General features: G+C 35.2%; 1 protein-coding gene across 1 annotated transcript; it reads right to left on the bottom strand.

The window, feature by feature from the left end:
• Positions 1–4,980: 4,980 nt before the first annotated feature.
• On the bottom strand, positions 4,981–10,073 carry LOC113494148 (alpha-tocopherol transfer protein-like). Its single transcript, XM_026872341.1, has 6 exons — positions 9,844–10,073; positions 8,139–8,295; positions 7,399–7,516; positions 6,499–6,633; positions 5,809–6,022; positions 4,981–5,176 (listed from the first exon to the last, which is right to left on the bottom strand). The coding sequence occupies exons 1-6, from the start codon at positions 10,004–10,006 to the stop codon at positions 5,022–5,024; spliced, it is 942 nt and encodes a 313-aa protein (XP_026728142.1). The 5' UTR covers positions 10,007–10,073; the 3' UTR covers positions 4,981–5,021.
• Positions 10,074–14,619: the final 4,546 nt, after the last annotated feature.

Genomic DNA, 14,619 nt, shown 5'->3' with positions numbered 1-14,619 from the left:
CTACTGGTCTGATATTGAAAACCGGTATTGAAAAATTCTTTTTGTGTTGAATAGACCATTCATCGAGGTAGGCTTTAGGCTATAAACCTTCACGCTGCGACTAATAGGAGCGAAGATACATTGGAAAATGTGAAAAAACAGGGCAGGTATAAATCATAACTTATATCTTCTACGCACGGGTACGAAGTCGCGTGCAACAGCTAGTATAATATATTCAAGCTCCAGTTTCAAAGGAGTTGCTAGGAGCGAATTGTGTTGATATTACAATATATTATGTATTTTCTTTACTATTACATTTAGTTTAGGAATGTTACATGTATGTGTGTTACCACTTAACGCTCAAACTTAACTTTAGGTAAAAGTAGAATACACTGGTTCCGCTGTGTCCGTCCGTCTGTCACCAGACTGTATCTCAGCATCGTCTCAAAAAGTAAAAGTTGATTTTTTTATAGATTATGTAATGCTGTAGCCGTTTTAATAAAAAATGATAATCAAGGTCAAACAACGGTTGATACGGTCATACTAGTGACAGTCTATGTGTACGGAACCCTTTTTATCTCGAGTCCGCCTAGCACTTGACTGGTTTTTATGTGTAGGCCATACTGGGAGGCTAAAGTAGAGAAATATCTATAAGACAAGAACATTATAATTTTAAGGAAAAAATGTAGTTTCGTTAATTGTTTAATAGTGTCTATGTGTTTGTATGCGACCTTGCAGCTTCTAAATGAATGGGCTGTTGTTGATGGTTTTTGTTTTATAGTTTTTATGACACAAGTGTGATATTTTTCTGATAGTTTATTTACGTCGTACGCAATTAGCTTAATCAACTGATGGTTTAACAGCCTAACCTCTTTACTCAACAATGGTGTTTAGTTAACTTCCTGAATCATTTTCGCTATTTGAACAAAGAACTATATTTAGCAAAATATAGCGCGATTTTTTGCTGCCTTGATTTCGCGTGTATAATGACACAGTTCTAACCATTTTTTACGCTGAGGAAATCCTCATGGAGTTTCTCCGCTATAAAAAGATTTACAGATTTTTTAGATTAGACAGACTCTTACCGGCAAAAACCACTGGAGTGCTTCACTCTTTCTTTGCTCCTTATTTGACCACGGGAACGCGATGCAAACTACAGCAATTTCAGGCAGTTAGCCAGACAAAGTTCTAACCAAACCAAAGCGATTGACGAAAAATAGACCAGTATATTCTACTATTCTTTTAATATTATAATCATGAAAGTTTTTACATTTGAATGTTTGTTCCTCTTTCACGCAAAAACCACTGAACGAATTAAGACGAAACTTGGTTCACAGATAGTTTATAACCAGATTATCCTGATTATATGTTTCCATGGTATCAGTTTATCAACAATGCGATAGTTCATACTGGTATTAAAGTATTATTTTATTTTTTGCATGGTTAGCTAGCATTAAATACACAACGTTTGGACATAAATCTCATCTTGATCAATAAATATCATATTTCCTTTTAATCTTATCGAAAGTAATCTGAAACATGCTGGTTCTGAGTGAATTCCAATTGACTATAACATTAAAAATAGTACCGTGTAATATAAACCTGATAGAATCTTGACTTATATCAATATGTAACGTGAGAAGTTTGTGTTGAACAGCCAAGCGACAATAAAAGTTCTACAAATGTCAATGTCAATAGAAAACGTTCAAATGTATGTAGATGAGAGGTCAAAGTCACGTGACTTATTTCAAAAGGAAATGTGATTCTCATACATTGCGTGTAAGAAAGGGTAATAATAAAAAAAAATAGTATTGTATCATTGAACAAATTGGTACTGTCATGAATTTGATGGCTAACATTGTTTTTGTATGGAATCCTTGGTGGGACAAGTCCTAGTCATACTTGCCCAGAATATTTTCAGAATTTAGACTCTGTGGACATCCAAGTGGTATAGATCACCACGAAAGAACGACTATACGCGCCGGTTCGCAGATTCAATTCTTGCGTAGGGCAATAATTTGTCCCTTTCTCTTGCCCTGGATTTCTTCATGGGACTTGAATGTTTTGTGAAACAATCACGACACAAGGATTTAATTCTATAGTGCAGGAATCTTAAGAAACAAATGCCTATTAATACATCGTACTCACGGCACTCAGATAAAGGACTCTTAACAACCATAATTAGATTCCACGTCATTTAGTTGATAATTGGATTATTATCACGCAATAGGTTAAAATAATTGTCAACTGAGTTTTTATTGAGTAGTATTCACGCGTCTAATCACACGATATTAATTGGTGGGCAATGTAATTAGCCCTTAGAATAATGAAAAATAATTAAAAATATATTTTTTAATAATGATTCCGAAGGAAGTGCTGCGAATCGGATAATTTTTGCAATTAAATACAAATAATACAATGAAAAATTCAAATTTCAAGACTCGACCTACGACTCCTGACTATACGTGCGAGTCACCCACTAAGCTTCCTAGGTCACTAACCAAGTAACGTCCTTGAGACTTGTCACGGTGCAATGAACACATTAAGATTCTTAATGTCATTGCAGATGTGGAAAGAGACACTGACGCTCTCCTGTAATGGCAAAACTATGCCTTTGAGGTATCCTCCTTTTTATTCCGGGGACATCCTCATTGACTTTCTCCGTGCTAGGTAAGGCTCTTATCGGCTAAAACCACCGGTGTGCTTCACCCTTCTCTTGCGCACAATGGGCCGACTTGGAGCCTACGTGCGGAAAAAGGAGCCCATCACCAGACCATCACCCTTAATTTCTACCTGAGAACACGGGAACGCCATGCAAACTAGCGCGATCCCAGGCAGGGACGCTCCTTGCTAGAACCACAACTTTGAATAGGTTTTTCTCCTTCCAGCATTTGAGAGGCACGAGCACCGCGCACGCCGTTGAGGTATCCTCCTATCTTAACATCTTAATGGCGATTTTTTTCTATGCCTTTGAATCCTGGATGGTTTAGCAAATAAGCTAGGTAGCATGAAGTTCACAACCAGTTAGTTTTTATTGTTACTTACTAAACTAAAGTAACTTATCTATACGAATAAAGTCTAGCATAGCAGACAACATCTTCACAGATTCTCATTCTTGATTCTAGTTCTAGTGACTTCAAACAGAAAGATCGCACGTGATCTTCCTGTTTCAAGTCACGTTTGACCTCAAACGTAGGGTCATTTTGTAATGGTTACCTACAGACGTTTACCAGTAAAACAATTATTCTTGACCTACTATATCTTGTATCAAATGTTTTTCTTGTTCCAGCTCTGTATACGCCTTAGACTATAATTAAGTGTCTATTATGTCTTTTATTTTATGGGTAGATTTACATGGTACAAAGTTTCTAGTATCTGTGTTCTGTCATGTTCTGCTAGCACTACAAATAATTTCTTTACTGTTTTCGCGAAAACGGTCGCAAGGACAAACAGCTGTTGCAACAATATTATGGTACCCAAGCGTATGCATCAACACAGGTGTCTTTCGTTAATCTCATTCTCAGCCCGATGAGACGCAAAATGCAAGTCCCACAATTTTAAGTGTTTCCGAAACAGGAAAGCTCTGATATTTATTTCTATAACACACACAGCTTAACAATTTACGCACACAGAGAGACGCTGCTCTATAGCGTGAAGTTCGCTAACTCGCATTCACAAACGGTCCTATGACCCTACGGCCTTTTCTTTAGAGTTTGATGTCGATGCACTGTGTCATCATCATCTGCATTTATCCATACAGTGACTATCTATCGTTATCTAGATTTAGGGTTTCGTGCTTAAAATTTAAATGGAACCCTGTTTCTGAGATAGATAAAAATAAATATAGGACAAATTTTGCTAATTTCACCAAATCAATAAAAAAAGTATCAGTGGTCATCAAAACATCGAGGAACCTTATGAAAGTATGGTCTAGCAAACGCCAGTAAGAAGAGTACTAGTAAGTGACGTCACACGAGACTTAATCAATCATCTTAAAATGCCCTCTTGTAATCTATGAGTATTGGTGTAAAACAAAGTAATAGCCACTTTAAGCATTTGCATGGATCGAGTAAGCGCCTTCAAAACACATCTGGTTTTTATCACTCTTAAAGTCATTTGCTATTTAGCAACATTTTTTGCTGCACATTTGCTATTATTGTTTTGTCAGTCTTTTTGTAGTGTTTAAACGTTTTTTTTTTAGTTTTATACCCAAAGGGTGAAACGAAACGCTAAGAGATGCAATAAAATAGTTTTCTTTTTCACGTAACTTTTTATCTTTTTGGACCATCATCTTCTGATTCAACCTTTTTGCTATCTAACAGAATAGCACTATCCGAGGACTTTGCTACACTTTTTCGTTCAGACGGTCCAACAAGTGCCCATACAAAATTATTTCGTTAGCGTTAAAAGAAATTATTACGCTCACATACCTGAAGTAGAAGCAGTTTCATACATTTACCGGAACGAATCCCACTTACAGGAATCAATTCCTCCTTACGCAAGAAAAAACTATTGAACTTGTATGTAGGTCAGCACCATACAGCTTTGAGTGGCATCCTATTTCACAACTGCAAAAGTCTCAGAAACCAAGATGGTAGACCCTCTGACTTTACAAAACTCGGGGTATATCGCACCGAGACCACCAGGGCTTAGATCACCAGAAAGTGAAAAATACCACCTATTAGATAGAGTAATACTAGAATTTCTTATTAATATAGCTAGAACTAGATTCCTTACACAGACAAATTTATTAAGGGTCCAGACTAAAATATATCCCTCGTTTCCTCCCGGCCACCGCAGTTGCCTGCGGGCCAGTGGACGGTTAGTGATGGGGAGCTCACCACCAAATTATCCAGCCAGGATCAGGCCGGCGAATTCCCGAAGAACAAAAAAGTCTAAGGAAGGAAGATGGGTGGGATTGAGTCAGTAAAAGTCTGACACTTCCACTCAACCCAAAGCGGAAGGAGTCATTTGATGATTCCCCATCCAAAAAAAGACGTCTAAGTATCCCATAATTTCTTATTATCTATTTCCTAGTGATTCTAATCTACAGTCAAGCTCCTGAAGGATCCCGGCATTCCAAGGTAATCCTCGTTGAATTTTCCCGTTAGTCTCTTGGATTCATCAGTGCAGGCTTTGTTCATCATTTTCATGTAAGCCACATGTTCATCTGAACTTATTGCTTCGAGCCAATCCCCTGAAATGAGATTTAGAAGTTATTAAAGTAACAGACGTTGAAAATAAAAAGACAATTATTTTTTTTAGTTTTAGCCTTCTCTCGCATTTTTTTTTTGGATGCTGACATTGTTAGGAGAATCTTTATTTTACTGAGAGACATAAAGCATACCAAAGGCCTATGCCAGATTTGAAATTTTTCTTTGAATTTTTTTTTTGAAATTTTAATTATTCTTTTGCAAGTGTTACGAGTAAGTCATATCTGCTCATTAAAATTTTCAGCTATATTATAATTGAAAATGAGTTTTTGTATGATGTTTCCTTACCAGTAGTTATGAAAGTAGCACGTTTCTTTTTTGTAAAAGTTGATCAGTTAAAAATATGTACTTACATAATATTATTTAGAATCAGGATAACAAGTTTAGTTTTCTGATCAATTCTAGAAAGTTTTTAAAAATATTTTTTTTACCAGTTATCCAATTTTGGTTTTTACAAATAAATAAATGCGGACAACATCACATACATTGTTCTGAACCCAAAGTAAGTTGCCAAGGCACTTGTGTTATGGAATTCAGATACAACGAAGGTACCACAAACACCCAATGTTACAAAGCAACCGTTGTAACATTGCACCCAGGTAACAATATAACATACCTTGCAATTCTTTGATAGACCTTTCAGTCCCTCCGTATTCTACCGGCAGCATTTCTTTAGGAATGATTTCATGCAAGTCCTCGTAAGTTGGATGGGTAAATATTCTTTCACCGATTTTCTTGCTGAACAACTGTTTGAGAGTTTTCACGAATAATTCAATTGTTTTCGAATCAGTTAATATATGTATGCCTTTTAATCTTGCCCCGTAGCCTTCCTGAAATTCATTGGAAGAATTATGAATGTGTGTTTTCAGCGCACACGCAAGCGATCTCGCGTCGCGGCGTCGGTAAGGGCGAGGCCGGGGTATTTTTGGCCAGCTGACTGTCTGACATATCCCTCCAAACATGGGTTGAATTTTTTAACATTCACTCCGTGGTGGTGGTGTGGTGTTTTTGGTTTTACAACAGAACTGGTGATGTATAAGATAGAAGGAACTAAGATATGACTTGGTGGGGCTTCCGTACAATAGCACACGTACACGGATAGCCGAGTGTTTTAGGTCACCACGCCAAACTCACTGTGCGCGACGTGCTGCGGTTTCGATCCCCGCGTAGGACAATAATTTGTGTGATCGATGAATGCTTGTCCGGAGTCTGAGTGTCTTCGTGCACATAACTTGCAAACTTTGTTATTTCAATTATATAACAGACAGACAATCCAGTTTCATATTATTTATAGATGTATACTTACAATTATCAAAGTGACGTATTGTTGCAACTCCGTAACACTCATTTTTGTCACTAAATCCACGACGTTTAGTTCACTGTAATCGTGGACAATGATAAAACCGTTCACATAGTCGTGAGCTTTTAGGTATTCACAAACCTGTAATGATAAAGGATAATTATATTTTAATTAAGAGAATGTGCAATGTGGGGCTTTGGTAAATTGAAGTGAGTAAGAGCTCAAATGACTTAATGTGATAAAAATATTCCGCAAGTTCCGAACAACGCCATCTGGTCTCAAACTAAGCGAAGCTTGTATTAAGAGTACTACTAGAAAACTGGTAAACGTCTTTATACATTTCTAAATACATAAATATTGTAGATAAATAACACCCAGAATCAGAACAAATGATTCTCCTCGTCACACAAAATATATTACACTCCTGTTGGGAATCGAACCCTCGTCCTCTGGTGTGGCAGTTATTGCCACTAACCACTGGACCAACAGGCCAGTTAACTGGTTAGTTACTTATTTTACACATTTATCGTAAGCTCATAAGTCGAAGAGACTTGTTAAAAACCTTTCATTTATATCACTGCTGGGTAAAGCCCCCTTGAATCCAAAATCTTCGACATTGACAAGATCTCAAGACAGTCACACATCTTCCACCAGCGTTCAGTAGATGATGTTCTTTGCCCATCCTGAACAATGATAATGTGACAAGCCTACTTTCATTTTAGCTTGGCATATGACGGAAGACGAGTGTTTGATGTCAGCATGCCAAACCTACTGAGCGCGACGTCTGACGGATTCGATCCCCGCGGAGGACAAGCATTTGTGTGATCTCCGATTCTGAGTCTAGGTGCTTTTATGCACGCAATTTGAATGTTTGTGAAAACTTGAAGAAAAAAAATGTATACTTACAATAATAGAGTATTGATAGAATTGCATGAAACTCTCAGCTGTAAACTGTTTATCATTTACTTTGACCATGATCACTCTGTAAAAGTCCTTTGTGACGGTCGGAAGCGGTATGAGCCATCTGTAATCAACATAATTACATTTGAATACCATTGCAAGTTTCCACATTTAACCAATTTTGAAACTCCAAGAATGGAGAATGCATTTTTACTAGAATCCTTACGGGTAAAAGGTAAAAAAACAAGCTTTGGAGCCTAGTGATATAGCCATTGGACATTCCGAAGGCTATCAATACTACCAATCAAAAATTGTAGCTTGAATCTCGGCTCGCAACAAATATACGTAATTCATGTGCATACTAGCAATTACCAACTTCTCCATCCGCTACAAATCAAAGACACTATCACTAACAAATCAAACTATCCTATATGTTAATCCAGGTTAGAAACTATCTGTGTACTAACCTTCGTCCAAATTCTTCCAGTTGTTTTTTCGTGAAAAGTAACAAATATCCATTCATCAAACAAAGTTTCACGTTCATAACATGAGTAGGGTAACGAGGCAATTATCTCTTGCTAAAAACGTTGAAGGAAAAAATCTAAAGGAAGCCTGATTTTTATAAGGGTGTGTTAGTCCACATCTGGGACCACGTTAACCACATCGTTATACTCAACCATACAAAATCTGTAAAAAGCTTCCATTCAACCAAAATTTCTATTAAAACTCAAACATAGAATACTTACGCAAGATCCAAAAGTTCCTTCAGTTCAGTTTTAGCGTTGCTCACAGCGAAAAACCTTGGAATCATAGTTCTCATAGTGCATGAACTATTTAACTGGTGTTTCACTTTCTCTACCGAACCTTTGCATGATATGAGCGATTTCTCCAAATATTCGTCACCTGAAAATGCAGAATGGTTTATGTGTGAGCTGGAACAGTCCATATTCGTTCGCAGCTGGGCATAAGCCTCCCTAATTGCACTCCATCGAGATCTATCTTCGGCTGTGTGAACCCAGTTTATGTTTGCATTAATATCTTTGTTGTGAACTAACATACGGAAATCAATCCTAAACAAAGGTCCAAATAACAGCCGTATAGGCAAAAAAAATGAATAATTTAGTATCTAAAATAACGAAATGACACTTTAATTTTATTGATAAACATTAGGCATACAACATGCATGGCCCATAATATTATAAAAAAATAAGCCAATGTGTGAAATCCTGTTTACCATTTATAAGTTACAAGCTGTTGCCCGCGACTTCGTCCCCGTGGGTAGAAGATATAAGTTATGATTTAGGTATACCTGCCTTCCATTATATCTTAGCTCCTATTAGTCGCAGCGTGATGGTTTATAGCCTAAAGCCTTCCTCGATGAAAGGTCTATTCAACACAAAAATAATTTTTCAATTTGGACCAGTAGTTCCTGAGATTAGCGCGTTCAAACAAACAAACAAACTCTTTAGCTTTATATATTAGTATATAGAGTATAGATGAAGTTTTTTGTCCTCTCTTAATTATTCTGTAAAATTGGCCCAGCCGTTTTTATAGTTGTAAATTGCATCGTCATCGGGTTTGAAGTTACCCTGAAAATTTCAGCCTGCTAGCTTATCGGGAAGTGCCTCAAAATAAGTAGTAAATATACAACCAAAACGACAAGCAAACAAACAAGAAAACTGAGTGAATAAAAACGTGGGAAAATATGTTAATATCGAGGAGACTGGTTGGTCTTTATTTTTATACTTCTAAATAATTGGTAAAAACTGATTTAAGACACAAAACCTTAAATCCAAATGGATTATAGTCATGCCCAGAAATGGGACCCAGGATGCAAAATAAATATGTCTGAATGCATTATATTCAAAACGTTAATATAATGCATTTAAAATGAAACGACTTTTACGGATTTTATCGCGGTTTAATTTTTGGTTTTAGTTCCCGACGTTTCGACACCTTTGCAGGTATGATGGTCACGGGCAGACCAGACGAAACGTCGGGAACTAAAACCAAAAATTAAACCGCGATAAAATCCGTAAAAGTCGTTTCATTTCAATGTCTAACATTCGCGTAAACCTAAGAAACCACTAATGCATTTAAATTTGTTGTAAAATTTGGTAATTACAAAAAATATCACATTATCTGTTTGAAATCTTTATTTATGCTTTTCATCAATATTGTATTAGTTTTTTAAACGAAAACTAAATTATTATTCTAATGCTAATAACATTATTTATTAATTTAATAATTTATGTACACAAACAAATCTATGTAATTCAAAAATCGGATAGAGGATTAAAAATAATTATTTTCAATTTTTAACAAGTATTTCACATATGAGTTCATAATTTTAGTAAACAAATTATGAGCATAAAGTTTGAAAAAAACGGAATTTAAAATTACAAACACCAATTAGCCACAACAATATAAGTAAACAGAAAAAAAACTCACTGAAATCTTTTTTCACGATATGATCCTGTTTCTTCAGCCACTCCCTTAATAAATAAATGGCTTCAGCGAGTCTTTTCGGTTGGTCCAAGTTATGTATTTTCCGTATATTATGAAGGGCATTTGGTGGCAGTAATAATAAACGATTGTAAGGTATAGTCTCCATCACACGCGTGCCTCAGCTTCCAACGTCAGAATAACACTTAAAATGATTTCGTTTCGCACAGCTATAAATACCTATATTTAACCATACTTACTTAATATTATAAATGCGAAAGTATCTCTGTCTGTTTGTCTCGCTGTCACGCCAAAGCTACTGAACCGATTGTAATAAAATTTGGAACACAGATAGTCTCGAGCCTGAGAAAGGATGAAGGCTAACTTTTAATTGGAAAAAAGGTTTGCAAGGGGGTATAATGGGGGTCAAAGTTTGAATGAAACTTATTTTAAAGGCTTTGAAATTTGGCTTAAATATAATATGCGTAATTTGAAAGTAACTCAGCCTGTCTGTAAACTGAAGTCCACGCGGACAAAGTCGCGGGCAACAGCTAGTAGTATATGTAAGACTTCTTGCAGAAACATTGCAACGTCTTTAAAAAAAAAAACTTACTAAATAATTAACGCGTTATTGTTAGAACTTTGTTAAATAGACGGCAAAGCGTGAATTTGGCTTGCGCACGTATGGTTCTGTAGCAGTATTTTGAAGAGTTAAGAAGTTGGCATATCTTAAATGTGCAAAAAAAAGTAGTCTGCAACATGATAACCCAATGAATGACCTTTGAATGTTTATTTTATTCTGTATTTTTGTGTTTGTTTTTATAGCGATAAGATATATCTTTTTTTCTGAAAATTTCGAATTATCACAAATTATAGCCACAGATGAAGCGAACAGATGGACAGACGGCGGATTAGTAATACTAACCATTTTTAAACTTTTCTGGTGCGGAACTCGATAAACGTTTTCTTTTTACTTTTTATACTCGAAATGGTTAAAGAGGGGTCTAAAATTGGATTTAAGCCGATTGGATTTGAACCGATTTTATTATGACTAATAACTTCATTATGGTATAGGCGTATAATATACAACTCAGATAATATATTATTTTCAAATCAATATTCAATAACTTACATAAGTTGATTAACATAATTACAGATTTATACACACATTTATGTCACATTTTAGGATTCCGTAAGCAAAGGTAAAAATGAAACCTTATTACTAAGACTCAGCCTGTTGGTCCATTACCTTATCAACAGGCCAAAATTTTTAAAGATTTCTATTGCTGTTTTAACACGTAAGATCATAAATTCGATAGGTGACATTTTTTTTAACAAATTTGCCTTTTTCTGTGGATCCCTCAATGACACGAGTTCAACATACACTTAAACAGTATTTACGAGAACCAGTTTTTGAAGCTAAGAGGATTCTTTATCGTATGCACTTAAACGGCATTCAAAATATTTTTCATTGACTATCTGATCCGGTGCAATTCGTTCCGACGAGCTGATTTGCTACTAGGGCCCCAAAGGGCGTACAAAATATATCATTCAAATCGATCTAGCCGTTTAGGAGTAGTTAAGTTCTCGTGCTTACATACAACAAACAGTACAATTATTTTGTACGTTAAGACACTATATCTGGCGATTTTACTCAGCAGGTCAGTTTCGCCAGACATAATTTTGTCGTGCCACTCTGGTGGTATCATTGTGTGTCGGGTTGTACCCTCAAAAATGATGCCGGTGCATAAGCTCTTTTGGACATTCATGCCATTTCATGGCACAGGCTTGCTTAGATTCAGCTCTGCTCTCTCGATCTGGCTTTTTCTCCCAAAGGCTAGTCCAGAAAAGAAACTGTGTTTTTTTACTCACATTAAAAACACTAATGTCTGAACTAAAGAAGAAGCTTAGTTTACGCCAGCTTAATTTAAGTTAAATTTAATAGGTTATTTGACAACAAAAAAACTGTTTAGGCCATTAGCCAGATTTCCAAAAAAAAAATTGAATCGGAATTGAATATTGGATTTTTTCACAACAGGTTTATTTTATAAGATTAAGGGGTGATTTTTCAATCGCCAGATATCTTTTATTCGACGGATATGTTTGACGTTTTGACAGCTTTTGTATAGAAAATATGTCAAACGGCCATATTTATTCCTCAGACAAAAGTTATCTGACGATTGAAAAATCGGGCCTTAGTCAAACATATTTTGTTTTGAATATTTAAAGAGTGATATTATATCCTGCAAAACCTGTGCCGGGAGAATTTCAAACTTGAATTTGGGCCTGCATTTGACCTTGGCCTTCAGACATGGTCTAACCGAAACCGGTCATTACACCACAACACGATAAAAACAACAACAATTAATGTTTTATTTTGAAAACAATGACTGAAGTTATTTACGCATATAAGTAGTAAAAAATACATTGAATTAAAAAATATATATTAAGATGGTGACACACTTGAGCATTATGTCGAACGTTTCTTGTAATGCAACGTTTGTACCAATGCTCGCTGCTCTGTTTGAAGAAATGCTCATAATGTAAACAAACAGCATCCGTTGTTTTTGTCCAAATATCGAACGTCGATTGATCGACGAAATCTTCGGTTCGGGAAAGAGCTCTTCCTCGGCCTTATAAAAAAAAAAAATCTAAACAAATTATACAACATACTTCATTATAAAAAAATATTTACGAAATGACAGTGAATTGACAGTGAGTGACAATCAATCAAGAAAAGGAAGGTTTTGATTTTTTTTTACTTTAACATACTTTGATGGATTTATTAGAATGGACATTCAGTAGATTGAAGTAATTCGGTATTTTCAAATAAATACTCCAGTGTATCACCAGCTTAAATATTTGATCCCACGCCAAAGATACGACTTGGAGATATGTCGAATCGAATGCACTGACGTAAATCAACCCAAGGGTTTAATTTGAACCTTAGTCCCTGAGAATTAATTCTGAAATGAAATTGACACAATTTCAAAAATAATATTGAAATAAACAAGTATTACGTCAATGGTTTTTCAGTTCAATCTTTTCATTTAAATACAGAGTTCATAAACGTATTTATTTGAACACGAAAACAAAACACTATGTTTTTTTTTCTTAAAATAAAACTAATTTAAACTTGAAAATAAAACCAAAAAATACATTAATGTGGGAAATCAAACGTCTTAATAGTGTTTTAGCTTCTTTTATTTTTGTAAAATCAATTATAAAACAGTTTCTTTAATTGTTCATGCATCTTCTCTCTTATCGTCTTCCACCATTACTCCCATTTACCCTTCTCTTTCACACTATCCCGCTCTCACTCAGTTTACCAGCTTGACACCTTGCCCTTTCATCCCCACATTAATATTTTGGTAACATGAACCAAGATACCCTGACGTAATAATATTTATGCTTGTGCGACGCGGGGAGCGAACCCGCGATAATTTGCGCACAATAGGTTTGGTGTGGTGACCTATACCACTGGGTGACCACTCGGCCATATTTTTAACTGACTTCAATAAGTAGGTTCTAATTTTTTATGTTGGTTACGCTTAACTTTGGATGTGCTGAACCGATTTTTTTATTTATCCCCATCAAATATTCATCAAGACTGGCTTAGTACTTTTGTTTGAAGATGGAGGTCTTTGTGGTAAAAAAAAAATGTTTTTTTTTTGCAGGTTCCTGTGCTTTTCATAAAATTATTATAAATTAATTTGTATACGATAGGAACAAAAAATACATAAACAGCTATAAAGTTTAACAATTTTTCCTCGGTTTATAGTAAAGTTGCAATAAGAAATTAATGATACATCAAAATCGGATAAGTAGTTTTCGAGAAATGTACTTTCATGTCATAAAAATGTCGTTTATTTTTATAACTTATGGCCTGTATTTGATATAAATTATATTTTATCGTCTATTGTATTGCTAACAAAGTAAACTTGCTATAATTGAGATTCAATTAATTGTGATTTAATACTTTCCATTTTATACATACAAGGTGTTACAAAAATGCGTTATCATGTTTTCAAATTTATTTATTTGACTGCACGGATAGCCGAGTGATTGAGGTCACCACTCCAAAAACGCACTGAGAGCGACGTTTCGGGTTCGATCCCCGCTTAGACAAGTATTTGTGTCCCGCAAGTGCTTGTCCTAAATCTGGGTATCTTTGACTTAATTTTTTGTAAAATTCGTCTCCTCTAAGAGAATTAATTTTAATAATGCAGGAGAGGTTTTTTCAAATAAAAAATAGGTATCGAAAAAAACTTGCAAGTAAAAGTCAAATCTATTTCTTGAATGTTTTTTTTTTATATAATGTCGTGTTAATCTCAACGTAATTAATTAAGATTGCTTTAAGTAATCTTGCCTGATTAAATACCCAATTAAATGTTTTTAATTGTTTTTATCGAAACATCTTTACCTAACGAGCAACTCTACTTGACCTTTAACTTTATACAATTCAAGGTTAAAAAGTTAAACCCGTTTTTTTTCTTTTTTTCGGGTTCCGTGCACTAAGGGTGAACCGAAATCTTTAACACAGGGTCCGTTGTCAGTCCGTCTGTCTGTCACCGGGTATATCTCATGATAAATTGCATATAGTTGGAATTGTCACAGGTGAGGTGTTTATTTTTTTTATTTTTCATAAGTTATGCAATGGTTGGTACCGTCATTAAGATGGTTGATCTATTTTTTTTGTGTTTCTTATCTTATTTTTACGGAACCCTCAGTGTCGCGAGTCATACTTGACCAGTTATATTTAATATTTATAGCTGCATGTTA

This window comes from Trichoplusia ni, chromosome 1 (genome assembly GCF_003590095.1).
Source record: "Trichoplusia ni isolate ovarian cell line Hi5 chromosome 1, tn1, whole genome shotgun sequence".
Classification (NCBI taxonomy): domain Eukaryota; kingdom Metazoa; phylum Arthropoda; class Insecta; order Lepidoptera; family Noctuidae; genus Trichoplusia; species Trichoplusia ni.
This window is presented reverse-complemented; position numbering and strand designations above follow the sequence as displayed.

What these genes read in the sequence shown, in the direction of transcription:
- LOC113494148 (XM_026872341.1), bottom strand. Translation starts at nt 10,006, where the DNA reads ATGGAGACTATACCTTACAATCGTTTATTATTACTGCCACCAAATGCC. An exon ending in TCTATCAATACTCTATTATT is followed by an intron (nt 6,634 to 7,398) that starts GTAAGTATACAT and finishes TTATCATTACAG; the next exon opens with GTTTGTGAATACCTAAAAGC. An exon ending in AATACGTCACTTTGATAATT is followed by an intron (nt 6,023 to 6,498) that starts GTAAGTATACAT and finishes AATGAATTTCAG; the next exon opens with GAAGGCTACGGGGCAAGATT.